Source organism: Tamandua tetradactyla, chromosome 7 (genome assembly GCF_023851605.1).
Source record: "Tamandua tetradactyla isolate mTamTet1 chromosome 7, mTamTet1.pri, whole genome shotgun sequence".
Taxonomy (NCBI): domain Eukaryota; kingdom Metazoa; phylum Chordata; class Mammalia; order Pilosa; family Myrmecophagidae; genus Tamandua; species Tamandua tetradactyla.
In genome coordinates, this window is record NC_135333.1 from 123,185,732 (window position 1) to 123,205,518 (window position 19,787).

General features: G+C 45.7%; 1 protein-coding gene across 1 annotated transcript; it reads left to right on the forward strand.

Moving 5' to 3' along the window:
- The first annotated feature begins 204 nt into the window (after positions 1-204).
- On the forward strand, positions 205-19,433 carry ESYT1 (extended synaptotagmin 1). Its single transcript, XM_077111011.1, has 31 exons — positions 205-710; positions 2,332-2,373; positions 2,566-2,700; positions 2,832-2,905; positions 3,026-3,098; positions 3,261-3,350; positions 3,534-3,589; positions 4,039-4,162; positions 4,251-4,427; positions 4,556-4,638; positions 4,930-4,978; positions 5,109-5,195; positions 5,299-5,391; positions 5,629-5,700; positions 5,866-5,952; positions 7,189-7,338; positions 7,640-7,795; positions 7,926-8,102; positions 8,279-8,361; positions 8,483-8,531; positions 8,641-8,730; positions 8,870-8,965; positions 9,234-9,305; positions 9,393-9,479; positions 17,122-17,262; positions 17,382-17,536; positions 17,643-17,741; positions 17,828-17,959; positions 18,031-18,136; positions 18,329-18,378; positions 18,575-19,433. Exons 1-31 carry the CDS (start codon positions 321-323, stop codon positions 18,612-18,614), a joined length of 3,315 nt encoding a protein of 1,104 aa, XP_076967126.1. The 5' UTR covers positions 205-320; the 3' UTR covers positions 18,615-19,433.
- The last annotated feature ends 354 nt before the right edge of the window (positions 19,434-19,787 follow it).

Genomic DNA, 19,787 nt, shown 5'->3' on the forward strand with positions numbered 1-19,787 from the left:
CCTCTTCCTGGCCAATCAAATGCCGTGCTTTAGGCCCTTTCCTCCTTTTCCCGCCATCCCGGACCTCCCATCTTGGAACTCTAGTCCAATCAAGAAGGCCCTGCGCCGCCGAAGCCCAGTCTCTTCGGGGCGGAGTTCCGACCTTTTGACTCCTCCTTGGTGTATGGGGCGCGGACCAACCCGAACCGCCAAAGAAGAGGGGCGTGGCTTGACGTCCCCTCCCCCATCCTGGGGATCACTGTTGCAGGGGCAGCTGGTTGCAGGTCTAAGCCACCTCCAGCCGGTCTCTGGCTCGGACGGGTCTTCCCTGAGGTGGCACCATGGAGCGCTCTACTGAAGAGGGCTCCGGCCCCAGCCCCGTGGACCAACCCTCTTCTCCTTCCGACCCCCCTGACCGGCCCCCCACTGCCCACACAGAGCCGGACCTGGGTTCTGGGAGTCAACCTGTCGGCCCGGGGGCAGCAGGCGAGGCCCTTGCGGTGCTGACTTCGTTCGGCCGGCGGTTGCTGGTGCTGGTGCCGGTCTACCTGGCCGGGGCAATGGGACTCAGCGTAGGTTTCGTGGTCTTCGGTCTCGCCCTCTACTTGGGCTGGCGTCGGGTCCGCGACGAAAAAGAACGGAGACTTCAGGCAGCGCGGCAGCTGCTGGATGACGAGGAGCAGCTCACGGCGAAAACACTGTATATGAGCCATCGAGAGCTACCTGCCTGGGTGAGCGGCCACCCTCATCCCTTAGTGCAGCATAGTCCCTTTCCAGCCCCTCAGTTCTGGGGCTTTCCCTCCCTATCCCTTAGGCAGCCCCCATCCCTATGCTGAGTGGGCCCCAGACTTTCCCCTCTCGTCCCGCTTGCCACCTCTCTGCAGAGACGCGCCACTCTTGGGACTAACTGCCCACTCCACCACCACCCTCTTCCCTGCCATTCCGCACGCCCAGAAGCTCATCCTTCCACAGAACCAGGACTTGTTACTCCACTCTTAGGCAAGAGGACTGTTAACATCTGGGGACCCCGTCTCAGCCGAGGCTGCCTCCTAGCCAAGCGGTCTGGAACGCCCCTCCTCGCTTCTGATGCCATTCGCGCCTTATGCAGCTCCCGGGCTTTCCCATACCGGTTGCCGCTCCTAGGGCTTCCTCGCCTTTTTATGCTCCTTAAGACTTTTTACCTACTTAAGACCATTAGGTTTTTCTTCCTTTTGCCGTTTTCTCTCCCGGTACCCGCTGAAAGCCTGCCGTTCCGAGACTCCACATCCGGACGACCCTCCGGCCCGCTCCTTCCAGCCTCGGCTCGGCAGCCTGGCTGCAGCGCGGTGGAGGCGATTGCTGGACGAGGGGCGGGGTGCGGGGAGGAGGATGGTGCGGCTGCTGCAGTGCCCGCTGCCTACACTCCGCCCCCTCTCTGCCCCACCCTTTCCCGACTGTAAGCCGCGCTCTGTTGGGGCAGGGACCCTTATCTCTGCACCCCCTCTCCTGCGGTGAGGAGACCGGATGGCTCCTTTTTGTTTGGCGAAGCAGAGCTCGCTACCGGCCCCTCCCTGCTCCTCCCTGTCCCTCCCTTCATGCCCCTTCCAGTAGAAGTGCCACACTAGGGGGAGAATGGCAAAAGAGAGCAATCAAAGCTGGCACTAGGCAAACACAGACATGCTTCCCAGGCCCTGGGAAGGGAGACGGGGAGAGATGATGTGAGGGGACTTGTAGCCTAGGCAGCAACTGTCTGTTCCTCCTACTCCTCATCATGGAGCTACTCTTCCTCCAGACCCCCCACCCCCATATAAAGCACAGGTGTCCTTCTTTCGCATTAAAGAAGTCGCTGTTAAAAAGAAAGAGGGAAAAAACCCCACCCACCATCATGCTTTACTAGTTCCGGTCTCTCCAACTCAAGGAGCTGCTTCCCTCTTCACCTTCTTGATATAGAAACCTCAGTCACAGGGAGGAGGGAAGCCTGGAACAAGGAACCGGGTCTTCTCCAGTCCCAGGATTCCCTCCCCAAACGTTTATTCATTAGGGCCTCCCCTCCGGGAAGAATGTGCCCTTTTCCTCCTCCTGCCGACTCTGCCCCAGCAGCTGTCGTTTTCACATCTCTAACCTATCCACAGAACAACTTGTGTACTGTACCCTGCCAACTCCCTTGTTAAAGAGGCCTCAGTGTCCCCAAACCCTCTGGAGGAATGAAACTGGGGATACCCCCTCCCCCAACCTCCCAGCATCCCCCCTGGATGTGAGTAGGCCCTTCCACAGTTTGGTGTTCCTTCTCTTCTGAGGATGTACCACCCACTGTCATGGGGGGAAACCACAGGCCAAGGGCGTATTCATCACTGTCTCTGCCTTCCCCACCAGGTCAGCTTCCCGGATGTGGAAAAGGTTGAGTGGCTAAATAAGGTGAGGGTTAACTGTCCTCAATTTTATTTTTCATGAGGAAGAATGGGGATTGGGTCCTCCTGCCCACCTTGGCCACTCCCCAATTCTAGCCCCAGCCTAGTCCTGAATGCTGTGTGTGGGGGGGGGGGGTCTGAAGACTCTTGTCTTTAGAGGGAAGGTTTGTGCTCCTATGACCATCTCCTTTCCTCCTAGATTGTGGCCCAGATCTGGCCCTTTCTAGGCCAGTATATGGAGAAGGTTCTGGCTGAAACTGTGGCCCCAGCTGTTCGGGGAACTAACCCCCATCTGCAAACATTTACATTTACACGAGTGGAACTGGGTGAAAAGGTGTGTAGGGGGGAGAAGGGAAAGTAATGAAAAGGAGGAGATGGGACTGGGAAGGTGGGTGGCTGAGAGCACACTGAGGTGTTCCTCCCTTTCCCTCCCCTCTCTATTAAGAAGACTTCATCTCTCTCCAGCCACTCCGTATCCTGGGAGTCACAGTTCATCCTGGTCAGAGCAAAGAGCAGATCCTTCTGGACTTGAACATCAGGTAATGCTGCTCTTCCCGCTGCTTCATGAGTGGAGCGCTGGTCGTTTCTGGCTTCTTCATCCCCCTCTCCACTTCAGATTAGTACTAACCCTCCTTCTACTCTTCCTTAACCAACCCCAGCTATGTAGGTGATGTGCAGATTGATGTGGAAGTGAAGAAATATTTCTGCAAAGCAGGAGTCAAGGGCATGCAGGTAGGACATATGCCAAGGGTCCCACAATAGGGGAGCCTTTTCCCTAAGTTTCATGGGCTATGGGAAGTTGGAGGTTGGAAAGAAGAAATGAGGCTGGGAAAGTCTTGGAGGGGTGAAGAGGCTTTTCTGGGGAAAGGCTTTCATCTTCTCTTCTTGCTCCAGCTGCATGGTGTCTTGCGGGTGATCCTTGAGCCACTCATCGGAGACCGTCCTATCGTGGGGGCTGTGTCGATGTTCTTTATCCGACGCCCGGTAAGGAGAGACGTTGAGAGGTGTGAGGAGGCAGGGGGAGTGGAGAAGAGAGGTAGGATGAGGGTAGCCAGCTATGGGAAATGGAGAAAATTAACGAGAAGCCTGAGGGGTCTGGCAGCTGTTCGATGGGTGAGATTGTACCACCACATGATCTGTCCTTATTCTCCTTCTCTTTCCTTCCAGACCCTAGACATCAACTGGACAGGGATGACCAACCTGCTGGATATCCCAGGACTCAGGTAGCAAGAACTGATTTGAGCATCTACTAAGTTTTCCAGCCCTGAGTTGGAGGTTCAGGGGACACAAAACAGTAAAAGCAGTAGCTTGTTCTCTCCAGGAGTCTGTACCCTAGTTGGAGAGATAAGACAAATACCCCTAAAAATTTCATACTGTGATTTTCTTTTTTTCTTGGGTGGGCATGGGGGTGGAGGTGGGGGTGTGTTGTTAGAGAATGAAGAAGGTTGAGGACTGCTCAGTGGGGGCAAAAAGAGGAAGAGCAGAAGATGGCAGTGAAGTAGGGATGGAGCAGTCGGTGGGAAATCAGGGCAGAAGAGCAGCCAAAAAGGAGCTACAAGATGGGATGTCCCCCCAGCATTAGGCCACTGCTGGCTGCATGAAACAGAGTTGGGAATAGGGAAAGATTGGAAGTTGGGGCCATTCCCACCTCCTTTTCAACTCCCCTACATAGCTCACTTTCTGACACCATGATCATGGACTCCATCGCTGCCTTCCTCGTGCTGCCAAACCGATTATTGGTCCCCCTAGTGCCTGACCTCCACGATGTGGCTCAGTTGCGTTCCCCTCTGCCCAGGGTATGTTCTTTCCCCCATACGACAGATCCCTCTCTCAGGAACCCTGTGCTGGCTCCTTAGTTTCTTGCCATCTGATTCCTCCCTGCAGGGCATTGTTCGGATTCACCTGCTGGCTGCCCGAGGGCTGAGCTCCAAGGACAAATATGTGAAGGGCCTGATCGAGGGCAAGTCAGACCCTTACGCACTTGTGCGTGTGGGCACCCAGACGTTCTGCAGCCGCGTCATCGATGAGGAACTCAACCCTCAGTGGGGAGAGACTTATGAGGTGGGAGAGCATAGGAGGGGTGTGTATGTGAAATGAGGAGGCCCTGGGAGGTTGTGAGAGAAGATGCTGAGATTAGATGCCCTTCATAACTGCAGCCCATGAGCCACTTATCCCTCTGTGTTCTCCAGGTCATGGTACATGAAGTCCCAGGACAGGAGATAGAGGTGGAGATATTTGACAAGGATCCAGACAAAGATGACTTTCTGGGCAGGTGAGAGTCTGCCTGAGTTAGGATTCCAAAGCCCAAATGCTACCAAAGTCTGGGAGGTAATTACGGTCCTTTTCTGGAATTGTGAATCATTTTTCTTTCTAAGACTCCCTCACTGCTATCACACCTGCACACATGAACACATGCATGCACATGTGCAAATGTCTCCTGAGTATAAGGAGAAGGGAGTCTGGGATCTGCTAGTTATTTCTGGGTGGGTGAGTGGAAGGCCAGTGTTATGCTGCTAATATATAGCACTCCCCTGTTCTCCCTCTCATTACCTGCCCCCATCAGAATGAAGCTGGATGTAGGAAAGGTATTACAGGCTAGAATACTGGATGAGGTGAGTGGGGAGAAGTGGAAGGTGGGGGTGGTCTCACCCATTGGGCAGACAGTGATTACTCCATTGGTGGGGAAATGGTTTGGTGGGTTCCTGATTTCTGCTGTATCTCACTTTCTATCTCTCCCTCTAGTGGTTCATTCTACAAGGTGGGCAAGGCCAAGTTCACTTGAGGCTGGAATGGCTGTCGCTTCTGCCAGATTCAGAAAAACTGGAGCAGGTAACCAACATGAGAAACAGGAGCTCACAGGGGAGAAATTGGTAGCTAGACACATAGGGAACTGGGAAGGACCAAAGTCTGACTACCGTCACCATTCCCCCAGGTTCTACAGTGGAATCGAGGAGTCTTCTCTCGGCCAGAGCCCCCATCAGCTGCCATCTTAGTGGTCTATCTGGATCGGGCACAGGATCTGCCTGTGAGTTTGGGTTCTGAGGGTGGGTGAACAGGGAGCCCTCATCCCACAATCTCCATTGCTGAGGATACAGATGCACCATATGCTTAGCTTCAGAAGCAGCAACTTTTGTAACACAGGGTCCCAAGGAAGGGAGCAGAGCTACTGCAGAGAAAACAATCTGATAAGATACTACTTCCTTTCTTTCAAACAAACACAGAAATACCCAAGATAATGACCTCTGAACTCTGTTCCTTACAGTTGAAGAAGGGGAACAAGGAACCCAACCCCATGGTACAACTGTCAGTTCAGGATGTGACCCAGGAGAGCAAGGTGTGGCCAGGACATCTCTGCAGGAGGTGTTATGTTGGGGGAATGGGAAGGACTGTTCTTGAGGTTAAGCCTCCCTTAAGGGTGCCTGTAGGTGTAAGGGTTTCCTGGAGAAACTCAAATGGTATCTTGGTGTATGTCCTTAATCCCATCCTCTTACACGTCCAGGCTGTCTACAGCTCCAGCTGCCCAGTGTGGGAGGCAGCTTTCCGGTTCTTCCTGCAAGACCCTCGAAGCCAGGAGCTTGATGTGCAGGTGGGATAATCACCCATCCAGCCCTTCCTGAGTGCCTTAATCCGTCTTCCCCAAATTTGTGTAATTTCCTCTGTCCATCTTTTTATTTGATCTCCATTTTTTAGTCCTCTACCAAGATTACCCATCTTCCCCCAAAATCTCTAAACTATTTCCCACCGTAAATTTTTTTAAATTTTTTATTAATTAAAAAAAATTATAAGAAACAAACATTCCCAACACATACACTCAGCAATTCACAATATCATCACATAGTTGCGTATTCATCATCATGATCATTTCCCAGAACATTAGCATCGATTCAGAAAAAGTGATAAAAAGACAACAGAAAAATATAACAAACAGAAAAAAAAAATTTTACAGGCCATACCCCTTACTGATCCCTTTCATTGATCACTAGCATTTCAAACTAAATCTATTTTAACATTTGTTCCCCTTATTATTTATTTTTATTCCATATGTTCCTCTCATCTGTTGACAAGGTAGATAAAAGGAGCATCAGACACAAGGTTTTCACAATCACACAGTCACATTGTGAAAGCTATATCATTGTACAATTATCTTCAAGAAACATGGCTACTGGAACACAGCTCTACATTTTCAGGCAGTTCCCTCCAGCCTCTCCATTACATCTTGGATAACAAGGTGATATCCCACCGTAAATTTTTAGTAATTGAAAGTTATATGCATAAAGTGAATGATTTTATATTATATAAGTTATTCCTCAAAATTGTTTTTAAAAAACATGCTGGGTATCTATTAGACACAGCATTTTAAAGGTCATAGAAAAAGCATGAATCACAATATCTACCTTCAGGGAGCTTCCTGACCGATATGCTAGGCAAGACACATATGCAAAATCATCCAAGGACAATTGCATATGAACTAATAGGAGTAAAATACCATGGCATAGCACTAAGGATGATTAGAGAAAGGTACAGAGGCTGCGATAACCAGAGAGATTCTGCAAAGGAAATAGGATTTTAATCTGGCCCTAAAGGATAAGTAGGATTTAACTAGGCAGAGAAGAAGAGAATGAAGACTCTGCATGTAGTGGGAATAGAATGAGCAAGGGTGGAGGGGCCAGGGAGTAAGCAGAGGTCTGTGGAAAGATGAACCTAGGTGGAGTGAAAGGTTTGTGGTTAGCACAGAGAGAAATAAAGCTGGAGCCATGTAATGATTTTCTCATGAAGCTTTCTTTTTCCGTGATAACTATATCCCTCCCTTCTGTGTCTGTAGGTGAAGGACGACTCTAGGGCCCTGACTTTAGGGACGCTGACCCTGCCTCTGCATCGCCTGCTGACTGCCCCTGAACTCACCTTGGACCAGTGGTTCCAGCTCGGTAGCTCCGGCCCAAACTCCAGGCTCTACATGAAACTGGTTATGAGGGTATGGAGGAAGCATTGAGAGCGTGGGGAGGGCCTGTGGATTCCTCGGTGTGAGGAATAGGAAGGGGAATCTTCTAAGATTAAATGGACTAGTATATGTGGAAGCACCTAGCAGGCACACAAAAATGTTTACTTCTCTGACTTGGGGAGGGAGTGGTGCATGAGTTGGAGGCAGTATGAAGGGACTTCTCAAGATTTGAGCTCTGGTTTCCGGGTCAGAGCTTATCCCTTGCCCTCCTCACCCCAAACATCTTGCCTGCTGGTGGTTATCTTTGGTGCAGGAGTCATTCTATTCTTCCCAGATCCTGTACCTGGATTCATCAGAAGTGAGCTTCCCCACTGTGCCTGGTACTCCTGGTACTTGTGACCTGGACAGTGAGAGTCCCCAGGCAGGCAGCAGTGTGGACACTGCACCTCGACCCTGCCACACTACTCCTGACGGGCACTTTGGAACCGAGGTGAGTTCGTATGTGGAAAGGACTAGGGTGTTTTCCCACCCTTAAGTATGCAAAGCCTATTTTAGGGCTGGTTCTGATAGGCTCTCTCTGTTTCACTGCCTTGTGGGGCCCTCACCTGTCCCTTTTGCAGAATGTGCTTCGGATCCATGTATTAGAGGCCCAGGACCTAATTGCCAAAGACCGTTTCTTGGGAGGATTGGTGAAGGGCAAGTCAGACCCCTATGTTAAACTGAAAGTGGCGGGACGAAGCTTCCGGAGCCGCGTTGTTCGAGAAGATCTGAACCCCCGCTGGAATGAGGTTTTTGAGGTCAGAACTGAAGGTCTGGAATCCTCCCAGTTCTGCCTTGTTCCTCCCTACAGCTCCAAGAATGGTCAGAGAAAACCATATGGGGTTCAGTTGGTTGGGGGCGGTGGGGAGGATCCAGCCATTTGGGGAGGAAAGAGAGAGAATCCCCATTTATCTGCACATTTTTTTCTCACTAGGTGATCGTCACATCAATTCCAGGCCAAGAGCTAGAGGTCGAAGTCTTTGACAAGGACCTGGACAAGGATGACTTCCTGGGCAGGTGAGAGGGTGGGAGTGTAGATGGGCAGGCAGACCGGGCCTCTGTTGGCCATGGGGTCAGGCCTCAGGGAGGGAGAATTTTGGCTCTGTCTGCCTATTGTCTTCATCTTTGTCCTCTACAGGTGTAAAGTGAGTCTTACCTCGGTCCTAAACAGTGGCTTCCTTGATGAGGTGAATGTGAGATTTGAATCAGCAGTCCCTCCTAATCTTGTCCAAGTCTCTTTCTCATAGCTGCTCTGTCCCCACAAGCCGCAAGACTTAATCCTGCTTGCTTCTACAGTGGCTGACCCTGGAAGATGTAGCATCTGGCCTCCTGCACTTGCGCCTGGAACGTCTGACCCCCCGTCCCACGGCTTCTGAGTTGGAGGAGGTAAGGAAAGAGACTGGAGGAAGAGGAGTCCCAGGATGTGCCAGTGTGAGGTTGTCTATCAGCTTTCAAGGCATATACCGGGCTCTGGGTCCCAGGATCTCAGTTACCACTCTCCAGCCCCTTGTCTGCCCTCCCCCAGGTGCTGCAGGTGAACAGTTTGATCCAGACGCAGAAGAGTGCAGAACTGGCATCTGCTCTGCTGTCCGTGTATTTGGAGCGGGCTGAGGACCTGCCAGTAAGATCTGCTACCCATGCCCCAAGCCTCTCTGGCCTTTCTTCTACCTCCCTTAGATTTGGGTGCTTCTGATGTATTTGCAATAGTAAATGGGCTCCCTCTTTCCCAGGGTGGTGCTAGGGTGGGAAGAGTTATCTGTTGAAGATCATGAGGGTGGTGGCTGTGAAGTGATAATGGGGACATGGCCATTGGCCATGTGACTTATGAGGTGGGATGGCTCTGCCTCATTATCTCCAAATTTAATACTAACACAATATTCTTTTTCCAGCTCCGAAAAGGTACCAAACCTCCCAGCCCTTATGCCATTCTCACTGTGGGAGAAACTTCTCATAAAACCAAGGTACTAGGAAATCCTGCAGGGCAAAGAATGGGAGGGATGAGAGGAATAGAGTATTAACCACTGATCATAACCCTTCACCTCCATCAGACTGTTTCCCAAACTCCAGCCCCTGTCTGGGATGAGAGTGCCTCCTTTCTCATCAGGAAGCCACACACTGAAAGCCTGGAGTTACAGGTACTATAAATTCATTCTATAAACAGCAGATTCTCACCATGAGCCCAGCACTAAACTAAGAGCAGGGCATTCAGAGATAGAAAATCTAGTTCTTTTCTTTATGGACCTCTCTTTCTCTTTAAAAATTTTTATGGTAATATATATACAACATAAAACTTCCCATTTTAATCACTTCTATGTGTACAATTCAATGATATTAGTTACATTCACAATATTGTGCCTTCATCACCCCAAAAAGACACTGTGTACCCATTAAACAGTGGGTCCCCCCCACCTCTATTAGTCTGTAATCTATTTTCTGTGTCTAGTAATTGCATATTCTAGTTATTTTATATAAGTAGAATCATACAATATTTGTCCTTTTGTATATGGCTTAGTTTACTCAGCATGATGTCTTCAGGGTTCACCCATCTTGTAGCATGCATCAGAACTTCATTCCTTTTTAAATCAGAATAGTGTTCCATTGTATCTATATACCACATTTTGTTTATTCATTTCTCTGGTGATGGGCAGTTGGGTTGTTTCCACCTTTTGGCTACTGTGAACAATGTTGCTATGAATATTGATGTACACATATCTGTTTGAGTTCCTGTTTTTGATTTTTGGGTTATATATCTAGAAGTGGAACTGCTGGATCATTTTATAATTCTATTTAATACCCCTCCTTTTTTTTTAATTGGGGAAGTTGTGGGTTTATAGGACAATCATGCATTAAATACAGGATTCCCATACACTTTTTATTATTAACACCTTGCATTGGTGTGGTACATGTGTTGCAGTTGACAAAAGTACATCTTCATAATTGTACTATTAAAATAGACTGTCACTGTTTAAATTTTTGAGGAACTGCCAAACCATCTTTCCAGCACACCTGTATCATTTTACATTCCTACTAATAATGTATGAGGTTCCTTTACTCTGTTGCCTCACCAACACTTTTCATTTTTTTTTTAATAATAGTCATCCTCCTTGGTGTGAAGTGGTATCTCCCTGTGGTGTTGTCACACTCTCTTTAGAGGGAAAAATAGCCAGAGAATACTTCTGGGCTGATTACCTTGACGTAAAAAGCAGTGGGGAATAAAAGAGTCCTAACTCAGATTAGTGGAAAAGGTGGAGGTAATCAGAAAGACATCCTTAGATGATCCCTGAGTTTAAAGTAGCCCCTGCCCAAGGAAAGAAGGGCAGGAAAACTCTTCAGGCTGAAAAACAGAATGGAGGAGAAAAAAGACAAGTTTATCATAGGTTATAAAAAGGTAGACAGGAATGAGATCACGGAGAGTCTTGACTATTATGGTATGAATTTTGGATTTTATTCTAAAGACATAGGGAAACAAAGAATGAGGGGTGACACATCCAGATTTGCGTTTTAGAAAGATCATACAGAAAGCAGGGTAAAAAATGTCCTAGAGCTATGCCATATCTCAGCATTCTTGGCAGCCAGACTATTGACATTCCAGAAAATGTTGACATCGTGCTGAGGGGACACACAGTTATTGTGAAGGGCCCCAGAGGAACCCTGTGGAGAGACTTTTAATCACATCAATGTAGAACTCCATCTCCTTGAAAAGAAAAAGAAGAGGCTTTGGGTTGACATTGTTGGGTCAAAGGAAGGAACTGGCTGTAGTCCTGTCTGTAGTCATGTACAGAATGTGGTCAGGGTGTTACTCTGGATTTCCATTACAAGACGAGGTCTGCATATGCTCAGTTCCCCATCAATGTCGTTGTTCAGGAGAGTGAGTCTCTTGTTGAAACCCAAAATTTCTTGGGTGAAAAATATATCTAAAGAGCTTGGCTGAGGCCAGGCACTGCTTGTTCGATACACTGCTTGTATCAAGCCCAGAAAGATGAGTTAATTTGTGAGGGAAATGACATTGAACTTGTATCGACTTCAGTTGCTTTGATTCAGCCAGCCACAGCAGTTAAAAACAAATATATCAGAGAGAAGAGGATTGTGGGAGATGGCAGAGAAGAAAGCTCCAGTCAGTCCCCCACCAAACACTTTTTGAACTGACAAGAACTGTCTAAATCAAATATTTTGAAACTCTGGAGTCTAGTGAAAGACTTTTTTTGCATCCAGAAAAACTGGAGGAAGAAGGTGGTAAATTGTGGTAAATATCAATGAATTTTACCCTCCATTCAGTGGCTACTATCCCTTATCCAACTGCATAGCATGCTGCAGTGTGGACTGCAGTTTGGGCTCCTGGTGCAGCTTACTGGTGCCAGGGTAGACTCAAATGACTTAGACCTTCAAAATGTGTGTGTGTGTGTTTTGAGTCTGATCATGATCACTGATTTTTTTTTTTTTTTTTTTTTTTTTTTTTTTAAAGGAAAGACAGAGAGAAGGAAGGAAGGATAGAAGGAAGGAAGGAAGGAAGAAAGGGAAACATTTTTAAACATTTTCTTGTTTTATTGTATTCTGTTTCTCCGTTTTTGTTACATGGGCTGGGGCCGGGAATCGAACCGAGGTCCTCCGGCATAGCAGGCAAGCACTTTGCCCGCTGAGCCACCGCGGCCCGCCCATGATCACTGATTTTGATAAGCTACTTCATATCGCTGCAGGTACAGCTCTGAGTACACCATTGTTACCCCCTCCTGCAAAAGCAGCTGAGGAGCCTTAAAGAGGGAGTATCTATTTTATTTTTCCATTCCCCATGTGGGAGAAAAATAGTTCAGAAAAGTCACAAATGGATGGCTCCAGACCTCAACAACAATGACATACAAACAAAAACTAGCAATACCAAGGAGTGGGAGACCTAGAAGTCCAGTTATAACAACAACACAATACTCAGAACATCCAACTCTCAATAAAAAATTACAGCACACACACAGCAATAAAGTATGGCCCTTCACGAGAAAAAAAGGAATGCCAGAAATCATCCCTGAGGAAACTCGTACATTGGAACTATTAGTCAAACACTTTAAATTTTCAGTTAGCTAAAGGAATCCATATACAAAGACCTGGAGGATATTAGGAACATGTCTGAATAAAATAAAGAGATAGAAATTATAAAAAGGAACCAAATTTTGCAGCTACAAAGTATAGTAATTGAAATAAAATACTCATTAGATTCAACAGCATATTTGAACAGAAGAAAGGATTAGTGAACTAGAAAACAGTACACTTGAAGTTATCCAGTGTGAGGAATAATGAAGAAAAATGAACAGAGCCTGAGGGACTTATGTGACCCCATCAAGCATACCAATATAGGAATCATTGGAGTCCCAGAAGAACAAGAGAGAAAGATGTTTAAAAAAAAAAAGTTTGAATGAACCTGAATGTGAGAATGATAGAGGGAGGAGGGCTGGGGGCACAAATGAAACCAGAAGGAAAGATAGACGATAAAGATGAGATGGTATAATTTAGGAATGCCTAGAGTATACAATGAAAGTGACTAAATGTACAAATTAAAAAAATGTTTTTGCATGAGGAAGAACAAAGGAATGTCAATATTGCAGGGTGCTGAAAATAGATGGTAATTCATATTTTAAAACTTTAACTTATGTGTGAGACTAAAGCAAAAAAATGTTTATTTTTGGTACAAAAATAAAAGTGTTTGAAGAAATAATGGCTGAAAACTTCCCAAATCGGAGAAAAGATGTGAGTATACACCTCCCAGAAAATGTGGATGAAATAGAAAAATTCCTTGAAACATACAAATTACCTAATCTGGCACAAGATGAAATAGAAAATCCCAATTTATAGCAGGTAAAGAGGTGGAATCAGTAATTAAAAGCCTCCCAAAAAAGGAAAGTCTAGGACCAACTGTTTCACTGCTAGGTTCTACTAAACATTTAAAAAACAGTTAACACCAATCCTTCTCAAACTCTTCCAAAAAAATAGAAGAGGAGGGAGTACTTTCTAAATCATTTTATGAAACCAATATTGGCCTTATACTAAAGTGAAATAAAGACAGCACAAGAAAATGAAATTACAGACCAATATCCCTTATGAACATAGATGCGAAAATCCTCAACAAAATACTGGCAAACTGAATTCAACAATATATTAGAAGGATTAGTTGGAGGACAACTGTGTAAAACATGCAGGTGTCAGTCTGCATGGAAGGGCACCTCAGCAGAAGATATAAGATCAATCCCCTGCCAAACTCCTCACCACAGCATATCTCTAAGGTGTGACTAAGGAGCCCTCTGCCCAATTCAGGCATTGTTTAATGTAATCTGGAAAACTGCAACAGAGACCATCTTATGAGAACATGTCCAAACATGTATTACAGGCTATCACATGGCTTCCTGACCCCAAGATCAATCAATGCCCTTTTTATGAATTCCTGATGTAGTCTGACTTCCTACGTAGTTTTTACAGAGAAAACCTGTGTGACAAACTTGCAGAATAGTCTTGTATGCATGCCAGATAATTTTCTCATTGTAAATCTGCATGCTGGTTAATTATAACAGCTTGGAAGCTTATATAAATGTCTAACAATAGGGAATAAGTTAAGAACAAAATTCATTACAGTGCATATGGATAATATAAGACCATGCAGCCACTAAAAATATTATGTAAAAGAATAGATAATGCCATGAGGAAAATGTTTACCAGAGAGGCCATTTTTTAAAAGCAGGTTATAAAACAGAATGTATCAAAGGATCTGAACTGTGTTAAAAAAAAAATTGTTCATGAATAACCTGGCAGAACCCTTACTAAAACAAAACAATATATTAGAAGGATTATAAACCATGACCAAGGGATTTATTCCAGGAATGCAAGGATGGTTCAACATAAGAAAATCGGTGTAATAGGATGAAGGAAAAAAACTTGATCATCTTAATTGATGGAGAAAAGGCATTTGATGAAATCTAACATCCTTTCATGATTAAAAACACTTGGAAAACTAGGATTAGAAGGTAACTTTCTCAACATGATAAAGGGCATTTATGAAAAACCCACAACAGATATCATACCCAATGGTGAAAGACTGAAAACTTTCCCACTAAGATCAGGAACAAGACAAGGATGCCTGGTGTCTCCATTGTTACTGTACTGGAAGTCCCAGCCAGAGCAATCAAGAAAGAAATTAAAAGACATCCAAATTGGAAAGGAAGAAGTTGATTATCCCTATTCACAGATGGCATGATCCTAATGAAAATCCCAAAGAACCCACAAGAAAGCAACTAGATCTAAAAAACAAATTCAGCAAAGTTTCAGGATATAGGATCAATCTGAAGAAGTTAGTTGGGTTTCTATATACTAGTAATGAAAAATCTAAAGAGGAAATTAAGAAAATTCCATATGTAATAGCATCAAAAAGAATAAAATATCTAAAAACAAATTTAATCAAGGAGGTGAAAGACTTGTACTCTTAAAACTACAAAACACTGCTTAAAGAAATAAAAGAAGACCTAAAAAAAAAAAAAAAGGGAAGACATCCCATGTTCATGTATTGGAAGGCTTAATATTGGTAAGATGTCAATATGGCCGTAAGTAATCTACAAATTCACTGCAACCCCTATCAAAATTCTAGCAGCCTTTTTTTTGCAGAAATGGAAAAATAGATCTCCAAGTTTATATGGAATGGTAAGAGCTCCTGAATAGCCCTTGAAAAAGAACAAAGTTGGAGGACTCATACTTTCTGATTTAAAAAGTGACTTCAAAGCTACAGTAATTAAAACACTGTGGTACAGGTATAGACATAATATAGACCAATGGAATTGAATTGACAGCCCAAAGATAAATCCATACAACTATGGCCAGTTGATTTTCAACAAGGGTGCCAAGTTCATTCAATAAGGAAATAATAGTTTCTTCAACAAATAGTACTGAGACGACTGGAAATCTACATTCAAAAGAATGAATGTGAACCCCTATCTCTCACCATATAAAAAAACAGATTCAGAACGCATCAGTGGCCCAGATATAGGAGCTAATATTATAAAAACTCTTACAAAATAACATAGGGAAATACCTTGAGGACTTTATAATAGGCAATGAATTTTTAGATTTAATATGAAAAGCACAAGCAACGAAAGAAAAAAGTAGATAAATGAACGTCACCAAAATTAAAAACTTTGATCATCAAAGAACATTATCAAGAACATGAAAAGACAACCTACAGAATGGTAGAAAATGTTGGAAAACCATGTATCTAATAAGGGTATATAGATATATATAAACAAAACTACAACAACAAAAGACAACCCAATTTAAAAATGGGCCAAGGATTCAAATAGATATGTCCCCAAAGAATATACACAAATGGCCAATAAGGATATAAAAAGATGCTCATCATTGTTAGCAATTAGAGAAATACAAATTGAAACTGCAGTGAGATACCATTTCATATCCACTGTTAAAAAAACTGAAAATAACAAGTGTTGACAAGGATGTGAAGAAATAGGAAACGTCATACATTCTTGGTGGGGTTGTAAAATGGCACAACCACTGTGGAAAACAGTGTGGCATTTCCTCAAAAAGTTAAGCATAGAATTGCCACATGGTCTGGGAATTTCATTCCTAGTTGTATACCCAAAAGAACTAAAAGTAAGGACTTAGACAGATATTTGCACACATTGCAGCATTATTCACAATAGCCAAAAGGTGGAATGCTGTATTCATTGCAGCATTATTCACAATAGCCAAAGGTGAAGTTTTCATCAACAGATGAATGGGTAAACAAAATGTGGTATACACATACAATGGGATATTATTTATCCATAAAAAGAAGTAAAATGTACCAGGGTAACTTTCCAGAAAACTACAACCTCCAGATGGGTCCCTGGACCAGATCAATCCTAAAACCTAGAGGGGTCAGCCTCTCCAGAACATCAGCTAGTTCCATCTCCCTACCCTGTATTATTGACTGCCCCTTCAGAAATCAAAAGAAGAGTGCTTCAAAAAAGAGGAAATGGCCAGATGTTGCCAAGAAGTAAAATAAGATGATGGAAAGGTATTCATTGACTTGGGAAATTAGGAAGTCACTGATTAGAGCAACTCAGAGTTATAAATAGAGTAGAAAGTAGATTTCAGTGGGTTGAAGGGTGAACAAAAAGTGAAGCAATATGAGAGGTAGAGAAGATAAGTGGAAGATAATGTAGGGGTGCTGATTTCCTCTTATAGAATGAGTCAGAAAATATGTGTTTTGTTTTACGTTTTGTTTGTTTGTTTTACGTGGCAGACACCGGGAATCGGACCCGGGTCCTCGGGCATGGCAGGCAAGCATTCTTACCTGCTGAGCCACCGTGGCCCACCCCAGAAAATATGTTTTAAAGTTCATAAGTGGAGAATCACATGAATTACAATATAATTAAACATAATGTAACTACTAACACTAGAAGTAGAGCTCAGCTCCTCATCTTTCATAGCAGGGAATCAGAAGATACCACCTAAAGTTGGTAAATCATGAAATATACATATAGGTATATTATTTAGCATTATGCCAGAATCAGCAAAACAGAAGAGGTTTAAAGGTAGTTACATTTGGAGTGTGAAAATGGGGAAACCACATTTTTACTGTTATTTTCTCTATTCTGTTCAGGTATTATTTGTATAGTATGAGAAAGGTTAGGAAGCAAAGATGAGTACTTACTGTCTGGTTACGAAGGGAAGAAGGAATGCAAGATGAGGGAGTTTCCCACCAAAACCACCCAAGAGCCCACAGCATAATCAGGCCATGTTGTTCCACAGGTTCGCGGTGAGGGGACTGGCGCACTGGGCTCCTTATCCCTGCCCTTCTCGGAGCTCCTGGTGGCTGATCGGCTCTGCCTGGACCGCTGGTTTACACTCAACAACGGGCAGGGGCAGGTGCTACTGAGAGCACAGCTCGGGGTGAGTGCCAGGAGACGGTGGGCGGGCAGGAAGGGAGGGAGGGCAGGCCTTCACAGCTGAAGGACATAAACAGGAGCAGGGGACCAGACGGCCCAGCTCACAGCTTTCTTGTCCCCTAGATCCTGGTGTCCCAGCACTCAGGAGTGGAAGCTCATAGCAAGAGCTATAGCCACAGCTCCTCTTCGCTGAGTGAAGAACCAGAGCTCTTAGGGGGACACAGTTACATCACCTCCTCAGCCCCAGAGCTCCGGCAGCGCCTACCGCATGGTGACAGGTAAGGGACTGAGACAGAAAGGACAGCTGTTGTCGGGAATGCAAAGTGTGAGTTACAGGTTCCCTAAGCTCTACCTTCTCCCAGGCCTATCTCCCTGTCTCCACAGTTCCCTTGAGGCCCCAGCAGGTCCTCTGGGCCAAGTGAAACTGACTGTGTGGTACTACAGTGAAGAACGAAAGCTGGTCAGCATCGTTCACAATTGCCGGTGAGATCCCCTCCCTTCCTATTGTTCAGATTCCCTCCATCTCTTCCCCTGGATTGCTCTTTCACCTTCATCTTCTGTTGCTGCAGGGCCCTTCGACAGAATGGCCGGGACTCCCCTGACCCTTACGTGTCACTGTTGTTACTGCCAGACAAGAACCGAGGCACCAAGAGGAAGACCTCACAGAAAAAGAGGACCCTAAATCCTGAATTCAATGAACGGTCAGTGGAAACTGAGGTAGAGCCAGGGCAGGCTTGGGACTCCTGGCTCCTAACATCTAGCACCTCCCCAGGTTTGAGTGGGAACTACCCCTGGATGAGGCCCTCAGGCGGAAGCTGGATGTCTCTATGAAGTCTAATTCCTCCTTCATGTCAAGAGAGCGTGAGCTGCTGGGGAAGGTAAGAAGGCTGGAATGAGCAGGGCAGAAATGAGAGTTAGAAGCTGCCAGTACCAAGGCTGTAGTCGCTGTTAGGGAGGAAGAGCCCGAGATGATACTTTACAGAGGTGACCTTATCACCTCTACATTGATTTGGGAGTGGACTTTGGAGATAACAAAATAACATCTTGCCCTTGACTATCCTCCAACACAGGTGCAGTTGGACCTAGCTGAGATAGATCTTTCCCAGGGAGCAGCCCAGTGGTGAGTGTCTGGAGGGGCTGGGGATGGGTCTGAATATTTAGGTGAAAGAAATCCCAGTGACAAGAAGGGGAGAAGATGCAATCCGATGAGAATCATTGATTCTTTGAGGTATAGGGGCCCTTGGATCATTGTGTCTCATTTATAAAAGGATACCAGAGTCATATTTCTACAGAGTCATATTTCTCTGTTTCCACAGGTATGACCTCACAGATGACAAAGACAAGGGCAGCTCCTAGGAACCAGGGGTTCTCTGCCTGACTGTGCTCTGCCTCCTCGCCTTGCCTCTCGCTGCATCATCACTTCAGCGTGATGAGCCTAAAGCTAGGGCCTGAAAGCAGAGCCTGCGCCCTTTAGCCCTTTCACCTCCCAGGCCCAAACTAGGGCCTTTGCTTGACCAAAGAGAAGGACCATATATTACCCTTTACTGCACGGCCTTTAATCCTCCTGGGCTTTTGGGGCAGGAACCTGAGCTGGCTTCCTCTGCCTGCACATTGTTCTCCTTTCCTCCCAGCACCCAGAGCCTTCTGTACCTGTGCCTGGCCACTGGCAGCACTAGCAGTGGCATTAGCTTATGCCAAATATAGCTTGTGGGAAGATGTTTTTAATTGGTTGGCCACCTTCTTCCCTACCATGAGAAGTCAGGGAGGGTAAACACATGGGTGGGAAGGTGGACAGGCCCACCACTCGGCTTTGAGACCCCTGGACTGTACAGCGTGTGGTGAATGTACAGCAACCTAGGCCCCCAGGTCCAGGTCTGTCCCAACTTCCCTCAAGTCGGTTCTGAACATTACACCTGCCACGATGGCTGGGGCCAGTATCTTGATTTATTTTGGGAATCAGGAACACTTGGATTCTACTAACACCTCCAAGGAACATCAGGCTCTTAGCCTGTCATTGGTGATGTGTAGAGGTCCTTGGAGGCTTGGGACAGCAGGGCCAATTTTTTGTCCAAGTGCCTAGGCTGTTTACTCACTGACTAGAATTGAATCTGGTACTCTTAGTTTTGCACCAGCTCTGCCAACCCATTGTATCTTACATTAAACATTATACTTAAACCTGCTGTGGCTCTTTTCCTTAAGGACAGGGAATCCAACCTACCCATCATATGTTTATTCCACCTGTTGTAAGCCTTTATTCAACTCACAGTGAATAGTGACTCATGTCAGTTCAATTAGTGGTCAGAACCTACTGTGGTTGCAGCCACCAAGAATGTTGGCTTCACTGAGGATAGTGAGGTGACCTGTGTGAAGTAGCTGCTGTTATGCTTCAGGTGAGGACCAGTCCCAGTCCCAGTGAAGTCCAACCTATCCAACCTGTCTGCTGACCGTCATCGTCTTATGAATTTTCTAGGGGAAGGTAACCTGGTAAACCTGGAACTCCTGTGTCAGAGCACAGCACAGGTTCATAGT

Excerpts from the sequence above, each read along its gene's own strand:
- ESYT1 (XM_077111011.1), top strand. The coding sequence starts at position 321 with ATGGAGCGCTCTACTGAAGAGGGCTCCGGCCCCAGCCCCGTGGACCAA. Across the intron at positions 8,532-8,640 it reads ACAGTGGCTTCCTTGATGAG|TGGCTGACCCTGGAAGATGT; the intron begins GTGAATGTGAGA and ends TTGCTTCTACAG. Across the intron at positions 8,731-8,869 it reads CGGCTTCTGAGTTGGAGGAG|GTGCTGCAGGTGAACAGTTT; the intron begins GTAAGGAAAGAG and ends GCCCTCCCCCAG.